The 18,907-nt window shown below is 40.9% G+C and overlaps 1 protein-coding gene and 1 pseudogene across 5 annotated transcripts in view; one reads left to right on the top strand and one right to left on the bottom strand.

The window, feature by feature from the left end:
* The window catches only part of CREBBP (CREB binding lysine acetyltransferase), a 133,152-nt gene that overhangs the window by 68,396 nt on the left and 45,849 nt on the right, over window positions 1-18,907 (top strand). For 2 of the 5 annotated variants that reach the window (XM_004438123.3, XM_087449546.1), the window contains exons 4-7: window positions 7,336-7,576; window positions 8,935-9,048; window positions 16,984-17,226; window positions 18,588-18,690. In XM_004438123.3, the coding sequence (XP_004438180.1) occupies window positions 7,336-7,576; window positions 8,935-9,048; window positions 16,984-17,226; window positions 18,588-18,690 (701 nt within the window). The remainder of the gene's footprint in view (window positions 1-7,335; window positions 7,577-8,934; window positions 9,049-16,983; window positions 17,227-18,587; window positions 18,691-18,907) is intronic. The other 3 variants (XM_087449548.1, XM_087449547.1, XM_087449549.1) reach the window with 2 other exon arrangements.
* On the bottom strand, window positions 1,489-2,034 carry LOC106803069 (large ribosomal subunit protein eL33 pseudogene; annotated as a pseudogene).

Genomic DNA, 18,907 nt, shown 5'->3' with positions numbered 1-18,907 from the left:
CTCCCTTGGGGATTGGGTCTTAAGTGAGCTGCTGCTTGTTGGGCACTGAACACAGAACCTGGCATGAAGGACTTGAGAAATAAAGACTGGCGAAGAGGAGGAGAAGAAATGATACCTGCATTATTATTTGCTTTGTCCTTTGTGTTTCAAATATTTTTTCCTAGTTTGTTGATTGCTTGTACATTTGTTCCTAGCGGTTTTGGTCCTAGAGAGATTATAAGTTGTTCTGTGGGCTGTCCTCTCATGCTAACCTTTATGGCACGGCCCACCACTGCCTCAGAATCACCTGAGGGCCTTTTTCTCTTAAATGTTTTGTTTTATTCTCACTGTAAAAGTATATACACATTAATTTTGGAGAATCTGGAAAAAATATAAAGGTAAAAATAATAAAGCACCCCCTATGGAACTTTAGCAAATAGAAATGCTTCTGGCTCTGCCCCAGATTTGTGAGTCCTAGTCTCTGGGAGGAGGAATGAAGAATCTGTATTGAAGCGGTTTTCCTGGGGATCTTAGGAACCACTGCTTTATATTTTCTTCAAGGAATGCTATTTACCACCTTTATGTTACAAAACATCATAATTACCTTCTAGTACCTTTACAGTTTTATTTTTTATAGTTAATTCTTTATCATTTTCTACTGATTCTTCTGATATCTTTTTTCCCCAAAGTGGAATGTTTTTTGGTTATAATAATAGTAGATGTGTGTTGTAAAACATTCAAACAGTTATAAACATAATCCCACCCCTGCCTAGAGATAACTACCTACCAGATAATCTTCACAAGGTTTTTCTAAGAACAGGTACAAACATATAAAGTTAATAAGGAAAAACTGAGTGACCTTACGGTGCCATTCTATAACTTTATTTTTTAGCTTAATATGTTATAGGCAACTTTTCATGAAAGCATAAAGGTCTATATTATTGTTATTATTATTATTATTACTATTAGCCTCAAATAACAGTCACTTTATTATATCGCAATTTTTTGCGGGTCAAGAATTTGGGCTGGACTCAGCTGGGCCATTCTTCTGCTTCACGTGGCTTTGACTGGGGTCGCTTGAGGTCTGCTTTATTTTTCATGACTACATATTATTTCATTAGGTCTGAAGCCATAATTTGCTTAATTAGTTCACCTTTGATGGGCATTCAGGAGTTTCTGGGTTTGATAATTTAATCAAGGTGTGATGCTTGTCTTTGCATATACATTTTATCATAAACACTAGTCCAGTTACTTCTCTAATAATAAATTATAAGAAGTGGAACTACTAGATGAAAAGAAATGCACATTTTTCTTTTTGATACATGTTGCCTTCCAAAGTCATGCTAAATTGCATTATCACCAAAGTGCCTGAGAATTGCTGTTTCTCTACACCCTCATCAATACCAGTTGTTATATTTTTATCTTGGTCATATTGATAGGTGAAAAGTGCCTCTTTGTTTTAATTTCATTTCTTTGATGATTAGTGAGAACTTTTTAAAAAAATTTTTTTAACAAATCCAGTTTTATTTATTTACTTTTCAATAAGTTTAAATCCTTGAAGGGTATGGCATCACATGGATTCTGTGTCCAATGGCCTTAGCAGGAAGGTTGCCTTGGAATTTGGCACGAACCATGCCGCTGTTTCCAGGAGCACAAGTTACCTTTCCCCACGTTACTCTGGTTTTGTTAGGTTTGCCACCAGGAGTCACTATGTTGTTCTTTGCTTTGTACACATAAGCACATCTCTTACCTAGATAGAATTCAGTTTCATCTCGAGCATAAACACCTTCAATTTTAAGAAGGGCTGTGTGCTTTCTACAGTTCCGGAGACCCTGCTTATAGCCGGCAAAAAAGGCCTTGGACCACGGCCTTCCAGACGTACTCGTCGTTTTAGAAGTCCTGTCTCCAGCAGGTGGGAACACCCGTGCTCCGGGCGTCAGGGTACCAGCACCATCAGTCCCACATCTCCTTCATCCTATTCTCTCTGTTGCTGGAATCCATAGAAAACACTGACTGGCAGAGCCTCCGATCTGCACCAGTGCCTAGCCGAGGCATATGGTTGAGCCCATCCCAGTTATTTGCCCCCAAAGTTCAGCAGCAGGAGCTTCCGTTGAGATAGAACTTTTTTTAAAACAGCTTGATTGAGATATAATTCGTATACCATACAAGTCCCCTCTTTAAAATGCACAATTCGGGCCGGCCCCGTGGCTTAGCGGTTAAGTGCGCGCGCTCCGCTGCTGGCGGCCCGGGTTTGGATCCCGGGCGCGCACTGATGCACCGCTTCTCTGGCCATGCTGAGGCCGCGTCCCACATACAGCAACTAGAAGGATGTGCAGCTATGACATACAACTATCTACTGGGGCTTTGGGGAAAAAAAAAAAAAAAAGGAGGAGGATTGGCAATAGATGTTAGCTCAGAGCCGGTCTTCCTCAGCAAAAACAGGAGGATGTTAGCTCAGGGCTGATCTTCCTCACAAAAAAATAAATAAATAAAAATAATAAAATGCACAATTCATGGTATTTAGTATATTGTGCAACCATCACCAGTCAATTTTAGAACATTTTCATCATCCCAGAAAACAAACCCTGTACCAATAGCAGTATTCCCCATTTCTCCTGAACCCTCAGCTGGAGACAGCCGCTAATCTGTTTTCTGCCCCTATGGATTTACCTATTCTGGACATTTCGTAGAAATGGAATTATACAATATGTGGTCTTTTGTGATTGAATGTTTTCACTTAGCATAATGTTTTCAAAGTTAATCCATGTTGTAGCATGTATCAGTACTTCCTTTTTATGACTGAATAATATTCCATTTTGGATCTATCATGTTTGTTCATCCATTTATCAGTTGATGGGCATTTGAGTTGTTTCCGCTTTTTGGCAATTATGAATAATGCTGCTGTGAACATTTGTGTGTACGTTTTTGTGTGAACATACGTTTTCAGTTCTCTTGCGAATATACTTACGAGTGGAATTGCTGGGTCATATGGTAACTTTAGGTTTAACCTTTTGAGGAACCGCCAGACTGTTTTCCGAAGTGGCTGCACCATTTGGCATATTCCCACCAGTAGTGTATGAGGAGTCCAATTTTTCCACATGCTCACCAACACTTGTTGCTGTCTGGGTTTTTTTTTTGTTTTATTATTGTAGCCCTCCTGGTGGGTATGAAATAGTATCTCATTGTGGTTCTGATTTGCATTTCCCTAATGGCTAATGGTGTTGAGCATCTTTTCATGTGCTTATTGATCATTTGTATATCTTCTTTGGGAAAATGTCTGTTCAGATCCTTTGCCCATTTTTAAATTAGGTTGTCTTTTTATCATTGAGCTGTAAGAGTTCTTCATATGTTTTAGATACAAGTCCCTTATTGCATCTGTGATTTGTAAACATTTTCTCCCATTCTTTGGGTTGTCTTTCACTTTCTTGATGATGTCATTTGAAGCATAACAGTTTTTAATTTTAATAAAGTCAAATTTATCTTTTTTGTTATTGCTGTTTGTACTTTTGGTGACATATCTAAGAAGCCATTGCCTAATCCAAGGTCACAAAGATTTACTTCTATGATTTTTTTCCAAAGAGTTTATAGTTTTAGCTCTCACATTTAGGTCTTTGATTCATTTTGAGCAATTTTTTGAGTATGACATGGAGAAGGGGTCCACCTTCATTCTTTTGCATATGGATATCTAGTTGTCCTATCCTTTTCATTGCCGTTAGTTAAAAAGACTATTCTTCCTCCATTGAGTTGTCTTGGCACCGAGGTATAGAACATTTTTAATGTTTGTTGTTTATTTGTATTCTTTTCTGTGGTATTTCTACCGTTTTTGCCCGACTTTTTAGTGGAGTAGTATCTTTTATTATTGTTTTTTCCCCTAAGAGCTCTTTGTTAATAAGAAGTGCCACAACCTTTTTGGAAAACAACTTGGCAACGTATATTAGGAGCTTGAAGAATGGTCCTATCTTTTGACTCAGTATTTCTTCTCAAAAACAACCATTTTTCCCTCAGTTTTTCACTTTTTAAACTTGACTGTTATGTCTTTATGTTAAGAAGTTTGTCTTATCCTCATTCTGAAAATATTATTTTTTTCTAGTATTTTTATCCATTTAATCTATTTTTATTCACTTTAATTCATCTGGAATTTATTTTTATATTTTAAGGTGTTAGAGGGATCAAAGATTGTCACCACTACCCTCCAATTTGAAACACCACCTTTATGATACACTAATTTAGTATGTACGTGTGTCTTTTTCTGGACTTGTGTCAAGAAATCTATAGCTTTATAGTTTTGGTATCTGGCAAGATAGATACCCCTTTTATTCTTACTGTTTTTCAGAATTTTCTTGGCTTCTTGCAAAAACAAACAAAATTGCACAAAATTTATACATTACTTTTGGGGGAATTTACAACACTGCAGTTTTTGTTCCGTATGTTTAAAGGGAGGTTCTTGTCTAAGCACTTTTCTTCTATTCTCGGTGCCTGCCTGGGCAGTAGAGACTGAGCAGGGAAGTTGGTAGAGTCTGAAGGGTGCTTCTCACATAAATTTCAGGCCCTTTCATCTCATTGAATACCAATCTGGGAGAGGAGGAAGTTAAATGCCCCCTGAGTCTGTAAGCACTTTGCACACTGGACTAGCCCTGTACAAGTAAATGGATTACGTGGAGAGGGCCAAGCACAGGGACATGAGACAGACATGTTCTGTTCCATTTTGCCGTTGACTCAGCTTTACCCTCCAGTTTGCTTTTGAGCACATGTAAATAAATGTGTAGAGCTCATTAAGTGTCTACAGATAGACAAATAATAGACCAAGTTTTAAATGTGCCGTGTTGTTTCCAGCCACGCTATTTCTGCATGTGGAGGTTTCGACATGTGGTCAAGTATAGTTCCAAAGGTGCTATTAAGAACATCCCAAATGAGAAGCAGTGTGTTAATTTTCAGTAACTTAAAGACAGTCAGTTTATAATAGTTGTAAGGTTAGGATTTTTACCTGATTTTTATGTGATTTATTTTTTTGTATGTAGCATTTCTGTACTTTAAGAAGCAGCAGGACAGGGCCGGCCCCGTGGCTTAGCGGTTAAGTGTGCGTGCTCTGCTGCTGGCGGCCGGGGTTGGGATCCCGGGCGCGCACCGGCGCGCCGCTTCTCCGGCCATGCTGAGGCCGCGTCCCACATACAGTGACTGGAGGGATGTGCAGCTATGACACACAACTATCTACTGGGGCTTTGGGGGGAAAAAATAAATAACTAAAATAAAAAAAAAAAGCAGCGGCAGGACGACAGCTGGCTTGGTGTCTTTGACAAGTCAGTGTCATGAGAAAATAAAGGGGGATGGTGGCAGTAAGTGAAGAACCTTAAAAGCAACAACCAAATGTGGGATGTGGGCCTCAGTTGGGTCCTAATTTCTTCAAACCAGCTCTAAAAGACAGTTTTTGGACAACTAGAGAAATGTGTATATGGACTAGGTATTAACGGATATTAAAGAATTATCGTTCATTTTGTTAGGTGTGATAATGCTGTCCTTTCCTCTCTGCTCTTCTGTGTTTGAAATTTTCGTATAGGCAAAAGAAAGAGACCTAAACAAGGGTCATCTTACATTTCTCATGTTCTTCCATATCTCCATTCCTGTTGATTTCTGGTTGGACTTTCTAGTCCGTGGGAATAAGCTGATTCAGGAGGAGACTTTTAACGTGGATACTTGAATGCTCCTGGGGGCATAGTCAAAGGCTGTTTGTTTATTGAAGCTTTGTTTTAAATTGCAAGAAAAGAGGAGATACAGTGTATGCCAGCAATGGGGGACTGGATAAATGAATGTACAGCCACACCTTCATTACAAATCCTGCTGTCACGCTGTCTGAGACAACTGATGGTATGGGACAGACCCCGGAGTAAATACCAGGATGTGATAGAAGACTAGTGATTATAGTTCGTACGTATGCGTATACATAGAGAAAAAGACTGAAAGGAGAAAAACCTATCAACGCTTTAATAGTGGACTCCTAGATATTGGGATTTCAGGTGTTAGTTATTTCCATAGTAGTTTTGTTGCTTTCCAAATTTTCTACAGCATGCATGTATTACTTTTATAATCAGGAAAAGGCAATGTAAGGAGAAGAGGCTGTTGTCTCCTAGGATTTCGGTACTTCTCCAGTCAGGATGCTCTGCCTCTCACTGAGAACTTTGCTTTTGCTTCCAGGAGTTGTACTCCTGAGTGAAGCCATGCAGCTTTTCTGCACACTTATTTTCTAAGTTCTCATAGAGATAAAACCAAAACAGAAAACCTTTTAACTTTTTAAAAATGAGCTTTAGCTCATTAAGAAGTATTTTTATAGTTTTCTCCTAATCGCAAGTACAGCTTTGATTCTTAATTTGAAGAAGCAGAGCGGTGGTAAACTTTAGAGGAGGCAGTGAGTGTGGTGAAATGAAGCTGGGAGTATTCGAGTGTTGGAGCATTAGAGAATATTAGAAATCTCTGAACCATGGATTTTATTATTGCACATTAGGAACATTACATTTCTCTTATTTCATAAGTTTCTTTAGTAAGTTTGTCTGAAGAATGTTGGTGGTTTGTAAAGAATAAGAAGACTCCATAGGTCATCTTTTCCATTTTCTTTGCAGTTGAGAGGTACAGTTGGTCTGGCTTGTTATTTTGAAAAAGCGAAAGCAACTAAACTCTATTTCTGTATCTTTAGCAGATAATGAAATACTTTTTGAAAAAAATTATTGTCAGATATCTGACTGGAAGTTTTAATGGGAGGGAAAGCATTTCATAAGCATTAACAATTGTACTGGATGGTCTTAGTAAAGATAAGTGTCATATTGTTCTTTCAGGAGAGATAATGAATGCTGTGAGTATTGTCCTCCTGGTCACAATGAAATCCAAAGGGTGGCTCCGATTCTCCTGCTGCATCGGATATTTGCAGTGGGTTGTGATTGGGCAGGTCTCAGCAGTCTTTTTAATTAGGTTGAATCATATGAAATTGCCAGTGTTGGGCCATTTGGACCTACAAAAACAACAGTTTCATATGGTTCAACCTAATATAATACACAGCTTTTCCTGCACTTGTATATATTGTAGAGTTGGGTTTTGGTTACTATAGCTAACAATAAGTGTCATTTTCTTACTCCAAGATAACCATACACTAGTGGACTTTAATCAGCCTTGCTTCTGAGTTGGTTTATTTCTGCCCTTCTGGATCTTCCTGAAAGTCCCTGGTAAATTAAAGAGAACCACACCAGCTGCCTTCTCTCTGTGGTCAATATTATCTGTCAGCTTTAACCTTAGTTTGAAAAATAATTAATGAACATGAATTGGAACTCTGAAAGCTTATTAAAATATTTTTGTTAATTTGTTTTATTTTAGTCTCAGATGCAAACATCAGTGGGAATTGTACCCACACAAGCAATTGCGACGGGCCCCACTGCAGATCCTGAAAAACGCAAACTGATACAGCAGCAGCTGGTTCTACTGCTTCACGCTCATAAATGTCAGAGACGAGAACAAGCAAACGGAGAGGTTCGGGCCTGCTCTCTCCCACATTGTCGAACCATGAAAAATGTTTTGAATCACATGACACATTGTCAGGCTGGGAAAGCCTGTCAAGGTAAGTGCCATTTTCTGAAATCCCAGTGGCAGAGCTTAGGATAGAATTTGTCTTTGTTATTCTTAGGCAGATCTTTTAATTAATAAGGTTAATTAATAAGGTTAATAAGGTTTTTGCAACCTACATGCCCACATAATGACCAGTCAAATGCCACTGGAACACTTACCTGCTGAGGAGAAAGGCAATGTGGTTTTATAATATTCTGTGCACTTCTACTGGATAAGGCTGTGCCCTGCATTTCTTCTTTTCCTCCTTTCTCTGTCACGGAAGACATTTGTCACTTCTTGAGCACTGTCTTCATCGTAAGTGTCTGGATCATGGTTTTCTTTTGGGCAATGTAGCACAAGCAGATGCACGCCCACGCCCTGCCCTAAACCTAGAGTGTCTTCCTTGTAGTCGTTTCATGCGTTCAGGTGGCCAGGGGCCCACTGTCTTTCCTCCACCCTTTCATCTTGAGGCTCATCAGAGCACCAGCCAAGTCGTCCTGGGCGACTGTCCGTGCGCACTGTCTCATCCATGCCTCCTCCATCCTTCCCCTCGAGGAGGGGGTGAATCAGGCACATCATGTGCCACCCTTGCCCCTCTTCTACGGCGGGCACCTCGATTCTGCTGAAGAAAGTGTTTCTTCTAACAACTGGACTGTCCTTTAATCTTTATCCTCTTTCCTTCTCTTCTTACTTGTGCTTCTAAACCTTGGAGAGACTCTCTCCCTGATCTCCCTCTCTCCCTGTGTGACATTTGTGAGTCCCCAGCGTAACCCTGCGCCTGATGGAGCAGCAGAAGCAAAGCAAGAATCACATGACACGTTGTTGGGCTTTAGACCTTTAGAAAGAAATCACCATGCCTTAGGATGGAAGTGAAGATAAAGACTGAGAGTAGCTAGGTTCAAGTACACTCTCAAGTCCTTTGAAAAGTGCCTGGAGTCCCCTTCAGAATTTCCACAGACTTCTCATTTGCTTCTTTATCTGTATTTCTTCAACTATACTATTTAGATGGTTTCATCCTTAAACATAATGTAAAATTTTTATTTTAAATAGTGAACATTATGGCGTTATTATTATACCTTTCATTCCAGTTGTTTAGTATTTTAGGTCAAATAGTTTTTGTTTTGTGGGCTGAACCTTAATCACCATCATTCATAACATTGCTTCTACGGGAAGTTTTTGTTTGGAATTCTCAACAGTCGACTTACAAACTTTTTGGAAAATAGCCTGTTTGTAAGTTGAGGATTGCCTGTACTGTTTTATGGTTACACTTGTTACCATTTTCTTGTGGAATCTGGCATTATAATTTAGGTGTAATTGAAAGTGTGACGATTTGGATAGAAAAATAACATCTCGTTGTTTTTCTGGTCATAGTTGCCCATTGTGCATCTTCACGACAAATCATCTCTCATTGGAAGAACTGCACACGACATGACTGTCCTGTTTGCCTCCCTTTGAAAAATGCCAGTGACAAGCGAAACCAACAAAGTAAGTGAGCACTGGGGGTAGAGAAGCTCGGAGATAAGAAAATAAGCTATTTCTAAAGAGGATACAGAAGAGTAGGTAGGAAGCAGGGCAGAAATTACTAACCACAAAGTCGAGTGGCAAGCAAAGATACGAAGATGGAGATATACAGTGACACGAGGATGAAGCTAAGCTTAGCCAGTTGACAGATTCTCAGTGTGCTCAGTAGACATGATCATTTTGGAATTTCATTCCCCACCCTCCTGCACACATGCACTAGAATTGGCAGCAGCAAAGCAGTGCAAAAGAGGAGGGTTGCTTTGATCAAACAGCCGGCGTGACGACTCTTCATATTTCTTGACAGATATTCAGTCTCTGAGTATATGTTGCGTCACTATAATGGTCGCGACTTCAAAGGGGGCAGGGGAAAGAGAGGGCACACTTCTTTTGGAGTTAGAAACCCCTCATCCTAAAGTAAGTTTTGAGGACTCCATGTTATAGAAGAGTCAGTCCAGGTCAGTATAAAATCACACAGGTAGACATTTGGGAGGTTTTCCCTCCTCCATGGAGATGGCAGTTCCCAAACCTATTTTGCATAACTAACAATTTATTCAGAACAGATTGAGAGTCTCTGCCCCAGGACTGGCCACATCCTGATCATTCCCGTTGTTTTGTCGTCTTCAAGTCATCTGTGTAGCCCTTAGCTGATCAGTTAAGCAGTGATCTCTGCTCAAGAGGCCTGTGTGTGGCTGCCGGGGTCTCCCTGTAGGCAGCAGTGAAAAGATGAACATCTCTTCCCAATTTTAAGTCCTTTCCTGTCATTTCAGAGGTAAAATTGTGGTCTTTGGGTGTGACCCTCATTTTGGACAGATAGGACGTGCCCTTCAACCTCATGTCACCCCTCTGGCTGGAGCTGCTCCCTGTGACTTTCAGCACAGGACAGTCTTCCTCATCTTCCTCCATCTTGTCTGTGCCATCTTGCCACCCTCCCCTGTTTGTGGTTACGTGTTCATTACTCTCATTCTTCTTGATCATCTTCCTCAAGACCCCACTGCTGTCTGGAGAACATGTGCTGCTTTTCTTTCTTGTTGTTTCCGAGTGGCAGGGAAAGATGGAAAAGCACGTTGTTCCTAAGAGTGTCATGGAGTGAAGCGCCAGTGCTGGCTCATGTGCTTTTCCTTTAAGAACAGCTCACCTCCCTCCTGAGAGGGCACCTAGCGAGCCGACTCCACACAGCAGAGTGTCCACGTCACATAGGAGACGTTACGGGGTCATGGGCCTGTTATCCTCCATCCCTCCCTAAAGGAGTCCTACTAAGTTTCCTTTAAAAGTCACTTTCCTTAGTAAGTTAAATTATTCTTTGGTTGACCAAAATTTGAATTAATACAATTTTCCAGGACATCTCTTATATAAAGTGAAGTTCTAGGAATTTTTGGGACGGTAGTTCTAGTGGAATGCAGTCTGTTTTCCTCCACGTTAGTGTAAAACTTTTAACTAGTATATTTTGATGGTTACAATCTCTTGTGTTTTAGGATGCATTTCAGTAATAGGCTTTTAAGTGCCAAAATATTCATTGTCAAGTTTGTAGTTGTACGGTATTCTATCAGTAATGAGTTAAGACTTCATTCTGAACTTTTAATTTGGGGGTGTGGCTTTTCTGGGACGTTTTGTTTTTGGTGTGTATTGCCATGACAATTGTAAACTTTTGTGATTTATCTTTTTAAGAAACACGTATGTGGTTTTTGTTTAAAAAAAAAATAAAAGAAACGTATGTGGTTTTTCTTTTTTTTAAACATCCTTATAACTGCGTAACTGTTGTGACAATCGACCAAGTGCGTGCTCTCTGAAGTGGTAAACCGCAGTGTTTCTACTAGTCATAATGTAAGGTGTTACCAGGGTGAATTTATAATATAAAGTCACGGGGAATGTTTAGGTTAACTTTGTGCAAGGTTTTGGTAATTTTTCATGAAAGAAATGAAAGCACTTATTTAAAACTTTTTTATATACTTCTCAAATTAGGTTTCACCTTTGAGTATAGTCTTTTGGCTCTAGCATTGTAGTTTTGTGAATATAGAGGAGTTTTGATATGATGAGTGGGAAAATTTCAGCAATATCTTTTCTGTAAATGTTTGTTGATGTTTCTCCTCTCCTAAAGCAAATTGTGCTTATCATGTGTGAACACCAGGGTCAGGCAATAGAGAGGAAATGTGCATCCAACCCTCCAATAGCTTCAGGTCAGGTTCCAGAGTCGGAATATCTGCATTAAAAATGATGTGACAATGGGGCCGGCCCAGTGGCGTAGCGGTTAAGTTCACTCATTCTGCTTCGGCAGCCCGGGTTCACTGGTTTGGATCCTGGGTGCGGACCTACTCACCACTCATCAAACCATGCTGAGGCGGCGTCCCACATAGAAGAACTAGAAGGACCTACAGCTAGGATATACAACTATGTATTGGGACTTTGGGGAGAAAAAGAAAAAAAAAAAGAGGAAATTGGCAACAGATGTTAGCTCAGGGCCAGTCTTCCTCAAAAAAAAAAAAAAAGTGATGTGACAGTGGAATCATTCGAAGGAAAGAGGTGGAGACAAGTCAGTAGTAGTATCTCGGCAATCCCTAAGGGGAGGATCAGTGTGTGCTGGAGGGTGGGGCTTGATGGAGCCCAATTTCAATAAAGTAACAATGGAAGAACATTGTAGACGGCACGAACAGTGTCAGCACAGCTGACATGCCTGCGAGGACACAGATCTGACAGGACTCAGAGTTCCTGTGCAAGCGAGGTGATTCAGAGAGAGGGGGACTGTTTGCACCGAGATGATGAGGACCCCTGGGGCCTGTCTGAAACCTACCTGCTCGAGGAGCGTGTGCCCCCTACCCACCAAGGCTGAGCTTTCTGGGCAGGGTTTCCCACAGATGCTCACCTTACCTGGTGCACACATTCCACTGTCAAACTTCTCTCATTGGTGTCTGTTGAAGGAGCCTGCTGGAATCACCTGTTGAGCTAACCTAATGGTCTTTGAAATGAAACCCAGACCGTTGGTTACCTTTTTGGCCTATGATGAGATTTTGTTTGATTTTTCTTTGAGTTGTTTTCTAGAGATTCTCTAATCACTGATGTCAAGCTATCCATTGTTATAGAGATATTCAGATTTTATTGAATAATTAGGACATTTCACGGTATATATCTAAATGTCAGTCGTGGCATCTGACTCCCAGTAAATTCCAGTGCACAGGGTGGCACAGAAGACTGGAGCTCTGTGGACCTGTGACTGAATTTTCTGAACTCCTGTTGCCTCATCAGTGAGGTTCTTGCTACTCAAACCGTAGTCCTCAGACCAGCTGCACAGACAGTCCCAGGTTGCTTGTTAGAAAATCAGAAACTTGGGTCCCATCCCAGACTTGCTGTATTACAATCTACGTTTTAACAAATTCCCAGGTGGTTGGTATGCACATTAATGAATGAGATGCGCTGCTCTGAATGCCTTGAAGGGCCAGGTGTCTGTCCTGGAACTGTTAAGTAGCTTTGAGTCATTCTCTGGGGGAAACCTTGGGTTTCCCAGCTCAGAATCCCACAAGGACTGTCAAGATGCAATGCTACAGGGTCAGTCCCAGAGCCGAGCTGAACCCACTCACTGCCCATGGCAGCCTTGGACCTGAGCTGAGCTGTATGTAGTGCGAGCCCATTGACAGTGTCTCAGTCAGTAGTTCTCCAGCCTCTTGCTTGAATACCTCCGCTGGCTTGGCGCTTACTACCTGGCTTGGCTATTTGTTCTAATTTTAGGCACCTCTGATTGTTTGAAACGCCTTCCTTCATGATAATTGAGTCCAGATCTGCCTCCTTAAAACTTCTTCTCATAGAGTAGCCTGCATAGGTGCTTGGTAAGTGTTTGTTGAACAGGCCCTTGTTCCTCCTGAGAGCTCTTCAGAGATTCTCAGACACCTCTTTTGACAGACTATGGTTGAGGTGGGGAGCAGATGGGGAAATGGAGCCTAAATGGCTGTAGGGACAGAGTGGTGGGCTTGTTTGCCTGATTTAAGTACCAAACAGTTATTGGTGGTGTAGTTCATTGGAATAGCTTTGTCCTTGCTCTTCTGGATAACACAGTGTTGCCCCCTCCTAAGTCGTCTGAAGACGTTTTCTGAAGAAAACCTATTGGAGGGCTTGTGCATTCTTCTTGCTCAATGGTAGCTGTGATGGGAGGCCTGGCACCAGGGCTTCTGTGTTCCCCTTTGTTGTCATGCCCTGCACTGTGCACGTGAAGATGCTGGAAAGGAAGATGGTCTGGCACACAAAGCACCTGTGAGGCATTGTGGTGTGGGAGCAACTCTGCACATCTGAGTAAATTGCAGCATGACTTTTTCAGTAGAAATCTAAGCGGTGACTAGATAGTAGCTGCTCTGCCTTCTTCGTGGTGTGTCTCCCAATACCCTGATAAATCTTTGAAGTTTAATTTACATCAGGTTCATTGGATTTCCAAATTGAGTCCAGTTTTATTGAGAATGATTGGGGACTGAAGTTTCTGGTGAATTGAGTGTTGCAAGTTTGCGGTGTATAGGGCTGGCCTGGTGGCGTAGCAGTTAAGTTTGCACGCTCCGCTTCAGTGGCCCGGGGTTCACAGGTTCGGATCCCAGGCACGGACTGATGCACCGCTTATCAAGCCATGCTGTGGTGGCATCCCATATAAAGTAGAGGAAGATGGTCATGGATGTTAGTCCAGGGCTAATCTTCCTCACATAAAAAAAGCTTGTGGTGTATACTATACATGGATTAGTAGAACATCTTTGTGCTCACTGGGGAAGGACTGCCTTGGACCTAAATGAAAAGTGACAGGTGAGTTTTGGAAAGAGCCCACTATACACTTGGCCTTTTATTTCCTAGGTCATGGGCTCCTGATTAAGCTGTAACAGAAGGGGAGTGGTGGGGCGGCAGAGGTGTTGGGGGGTGATTTGAAGATGTGCTGGTAGCAGAAATGCCAACTGATACACAAAGAGGATGACGCCACACTGACACTGTGATGTGACAGTCGACTGATTGTGTATGAAACATAGCGTTAAGCCCCAAGAAAGGAAAGAAGATATAAAAATGGTAAAAAGAACAAGAGGTTTTGACATTTAAAGAGGTAAACATCAATAATGTGTGAAATTGATTCACAGAGAGGCCTCCTTCTCAATGATGCAGATAAAGGAAGCACTGCTGTTTTTAGCACTCCTTTAATTTTTGTCCAGTCCAAAGCACTCAGTGCTGCAGTGTGGGGAGGGCCTTAGCAATGCCTGTTGCTCTGCTAGACTGCTACAGCTCGCTTGAACACTGCAAGGGACTTGGCGAGGCCCTGTGGTAGGCGCCTCGACAGGTAAAGAATTGAGATGAGTCACACGTTGGTCCCACCTTCAAGGAATGTACAGGGAAGGTGAGATGAGGCCTGATTTTCTCTGATACAGGGTCCAGAGCTGCAGGTTTATATTCATTAGGTAATTATTAGATTAAGCCATTGTCTCTCCCAACAGACCATATGCTCCATGAGTGCAGACTTTGTGCTCACACCGTGTCCTGGAGCCTAGGAGAGTGCCCAACACACAGCCTGCACTCACTCAGTCTGTGGAGTGAGCAGGTGAAGATGTGAAGTGTAAATGCCCAAAGAGAAGCAGAGAGCCCGTGGGCACTTTGGGAATTCAGGGAAGAATGCCCGCAGCCCCAGAGATCAGGAGAATGCTCTCGGAGGGGTGGGAGCGTCTTGAGCTCTCAAGACCGAGTTCATGGTGACTTTTACATTGTAACTCCCTTTTCCATCAGCGTCACTCCTAGTAAATGCCTGCGTCTCCTTACCCTGAAATATTTGTATGATCTGATAGCATCATTTAGACTCCAATTGGGCCACACTTAAATATCAGAGACCTTTTTTGTTTGTACTTTGTTTTCCTTGCCTCTGAATTGTTAAGAGATGTCAAGTTCCAAATGCTTGTCTTCTGATATATTTTCTTTTAAAATAAAAAATATAGTATTGTTTTACATTTAGGAAATAAATGCTTTTAACACAAACCCAAAATATAGTGACCATGTCAGCAGCTTCTATGGGAGGCTCTGGCTACCCCATGAATGGCCTTGGGCTTGGGAATGGCATTCGCCCTAAGATAGGACATTTTGCCTAAAAGGATGGCATTTGGGAAAGTGTGGACGAAAGTGGAATATAATGGGAAGAAGTCGTTATTAAAGCCCAACTATTGCATCTTCACCCAGAAATGGAAGGCCACAGAGATACCTTGTTTCTTTAAATTCCTCTCCACAGTTGATCACTCTGTGTATCAAAAGTAGTCTGGGTCTGTTCTTTCCTATACAGCAAGGTGATAGAAAAATAAATCATCCTACCATTATTACTTTTCTTTTTACATCATAGTACTTTTAGGAAATTTAGCATGTCAGTTTCAGGAGTACAATGGACATGTGTTTAAAGTTTTGGGGAGTAGTAACTATTAGAAAAAATACTTTTATAGGTATTGTACATGACTTATTTCAGCTATACACTTGTCATAAAGTGTACCTTGGGAATTGCTTTTCATTTATAATAATGAGGTGCTTGGTATGTGTAATTGTGTCTAATGAGTGTTAATGAGTTTGAGATCTGAATATCTCAATTAGAAAAGTTAATAGTATGGAATGTGTAATTACCAAGATTTTTTTTTTTTTTTACACATTTTGGTTTAATTAAGTTACTCTGATAAGTATTTGAGTTGTTTATGTTATATTTGCACTGATAGTTGAATGCGAGAATATTGCTGTTGCACTTAATGGTCTGAATTTGAAAGAAGCGCTTAATGATAGTATTTTATGTATCAAAGAGCTTATGTTTTATTATCAATTTTATAAGCAGCTATTTATAATATGACCCTAAAGTTTGGGGAAAGTTGGGAAGAAGGGAATTCTTAAGAATGAGAACAAATAGTATGATATAAAACTTACGTGGTAAGTGCTTACCAAATGAGAACATATGGACGGATGAATAAGTTGAACTTGGGGTCATCTCTCAGTTAATTTTGAAGTCCTTGAGAATTGAGTTCTTTATGTTGCCACAGACTTTCCTTTAGTCTCCTGGGTTTAGCCAGATGTGTGGGGCGGCTGGAGGGAGTACTCGGCAAGCCACCAGTAGGCTGGGTAGTGGAAGCTGAGGATGGCTGCATGAGAGCAGAGCCAGTTCCTGAACATCGGTGGTAGTTAGGGTGACACCTGGGTAAATGCAAATCTTTGCAGAATTGCCAAGCCTCCTTCCATTCATTATTTCCACTGGACCAGTCAGTCAATCAATCATGATATTTCTTGAATAGCTTTCCATAGCCGAAGAGCTCAGCATGGTGACCTCCTGCATAGGAAGCTATAGGAAAGAAAGGTGTGTTATTAATGTGGTCGTTGTGTGCTTTTCCAAGGAATTGTGATTTTGTTATTTGGAAGATCACATCATAGATTTATTAGTAAGTAACAAAACTGACTGACTAAGTATCACCTCTGCTCCTTCTATGAATCCTTCTGTACTTGTGCAGGTGAACAGTGAAGGACTTGGGGGGAGCAGCAGCAGGAGGGGAGTGCCTTAGTTCACCTCAGTGATGGCTGGCGAGCCCCAAAGAATCAAAACACTTTCCATTACCATGTGTTTGCCACTCCCCTGGAACTGACTTCTTATGAGTCTCTAGGCTTTAATACATATTAATATTTTTTAAGTGGTCTCTGATTTTGTGGTCTGTTGCTTTCTAAGACAGAAGGTTGAATTTTCTTGAGCTTTTTTCTCCTGAGCTATGCCATGCAGAATGGATGAGTAGAATAGGATCCTTCTCCGCACAGTGCCTTTCGCAGTAGCCTTGTTCTAATGCCTTATGACATACAGGGATAGTTTTTTGATAAAATTTTGCTTGCTTCTCAGTAGTTTTTAAACCATTTCACTTACCTTTTTGTTTGTCTGTCTGTTTGTTGTTATAGCCATCCTGGGGTCTCCAGCTAGTGGAATTCAAAATACAGTTGGTTCTGTTGGCACAGGCCAACAGAATGCCACTTCTTTAAGTAACCCAAATCCCATAGACCCCAGCTCCATGCAACGAGCATATGCTGCTCTTGGACTCCCCTACCTGAACCAGCCCCAGACGCAGCTGCAGCCTCAGGTTCCTGGCCAGCAACCAGCACAGCCTCAAACTCACCAGCAGATGAGGACTCTCAACCCCCTGGGTAGGTGAAGGAACTCTCGAGAACTTTGTCCAAATGCAGTGATGGGAATGACAAGTCTTCCTGGAACCCAAGGCTGTTTTCAGTTATTGTTTTTACTTTAAATTCAAATTAATATACGTATATATTATGGTGATAATATCTTTTAAATGATTGCAGTAAAAGAACTTCCAGGAAAAGGCTGAAGTGTCCGATACGAGGAAGATGTTACAGGCTTATAAAAAGAATAGCAATTGCAAATGAACCAACATTTTTGTTGCTTGCTGTGCCGATTCTGTCTGGACAGTTTTCATAAAGGGCATCTCATATGGCTCAAAATGCAAAATCTCGCAAATTAGAATTATGGTTGTACTACTTGCATTGACTCTCAGTGAACCGTTTATTTGATGGAGAACTTGTAGGTGGTCTGCCAATTCCTAGCATTTCTTGGTTATGGGCTACCCTACACAGCTGGAGGTGACCAGCCTGGACCATGGGCAGGTTAGCAGGAGTCTCAGAAAATCTCTCCTGTCTCAGTCTTCTCCACGTATCAGCATTTCTTATTGTCATCTCAACTCATTGTTTGCCAGTGTTTGGTCGTTTGCTCACATAGCTCCACAATTTTTGCATATTGTTTCCATCTCTGCGTAATGTTTCCTTAATATTTTTCTTTAAATTGACACATCCCTTTCGACTTAGGCTTAAGCCAAGCAGTTATGTCAGTCAGGTTAAATCAAGGTTGTTGTGCTAGTTCTCTCCTTTCCCTAATGAAGTATTTTAACCTTAAAAATGACCAATTAAAAGCATCTCATTTGTTGCTTTTTGGAAAACAACTGCCCTAGTGCATGTTTAGCTTCTGCTGGCCAGGAGACTGGATTGGAGTCCTACAACTTGAGTTCTAATCTAACTTGACTCCTATCGATGGTATAATTTGGGACAAGACTATTAACCTCTCTGAGTCTCAACTTTTTCTTACTTTAAAATGAATACTGTAGACAAATTGACATTTTATAAAAGTTTTTCACTTGCACCTAACTTCTATGATTTTATTTTCTGAAATGCAAAAAAAAGCCAGAAACAAAAGATGACGCAAATATATGTGACAAGTCAGCTTAGTTGTTTAGGGCATGGTGTTTAATGAATTGAGAATCAAAATCTGAAGCTGCAAATGGATCATTTCTAATTTTTTCCACAGCCATAGTGTACACAGTACACTTATGATACTAGCTAGCCTCCATAAACACAACTCCCAGAGTTCCTGCCATACTGTTAATTGTTGTAACTAATGAGAATCACTTATGGTGACTTGTTATCTGCTATCAGAACTTTGAAGTGTATATTATGATTTAGGAGTTGGTTGATTTCTTTTCTTTCTGTCTTTAAAGGAAATAACCCAATGAACATTCCAGCAGGAGGAATAACAACAGATCAGCAGCCACCAAATTTGATTTCAGAATCAGCTCTTCCAACTTCCCTTGGGGCCACAAAGTAAGACCCATGTTTTAGTCAGCTCCTATCTGAGTAACAGTCGCATGTGAAAGTGGGCTGGGAATCACACAAAACTGCAGTTCTCTCTAAACTTGTGGCGGAGAAAATGGTTTAAACAGGCAGTGGGGGTAATATTATTTTTCTTTTCTTTTCCTTTTTTTAATTATAAATGTAGAGCAGATAACAGATGAAACATGGTTGCAATTTTGTTGTCTAT

This window comes from Ceratotherium simum, chromosome 26 (genome assembly GCF_057802395.1).
Source record: "Ceratotherium simum simum isolate JZ-2026a chromosome 26, ASM5780239v1, whole genome shotgun sequence".
Classification (NCBI taxonomy): Eukaryota; Metazoa; Chordata; class Mammalia; order Perissodactyla; family Rhinocerotidae; genus Ceratotherium; species Ceratotherium simum.
This window is presented reverse-complemented; position numbering and strand designations above follow the sequence as displayed.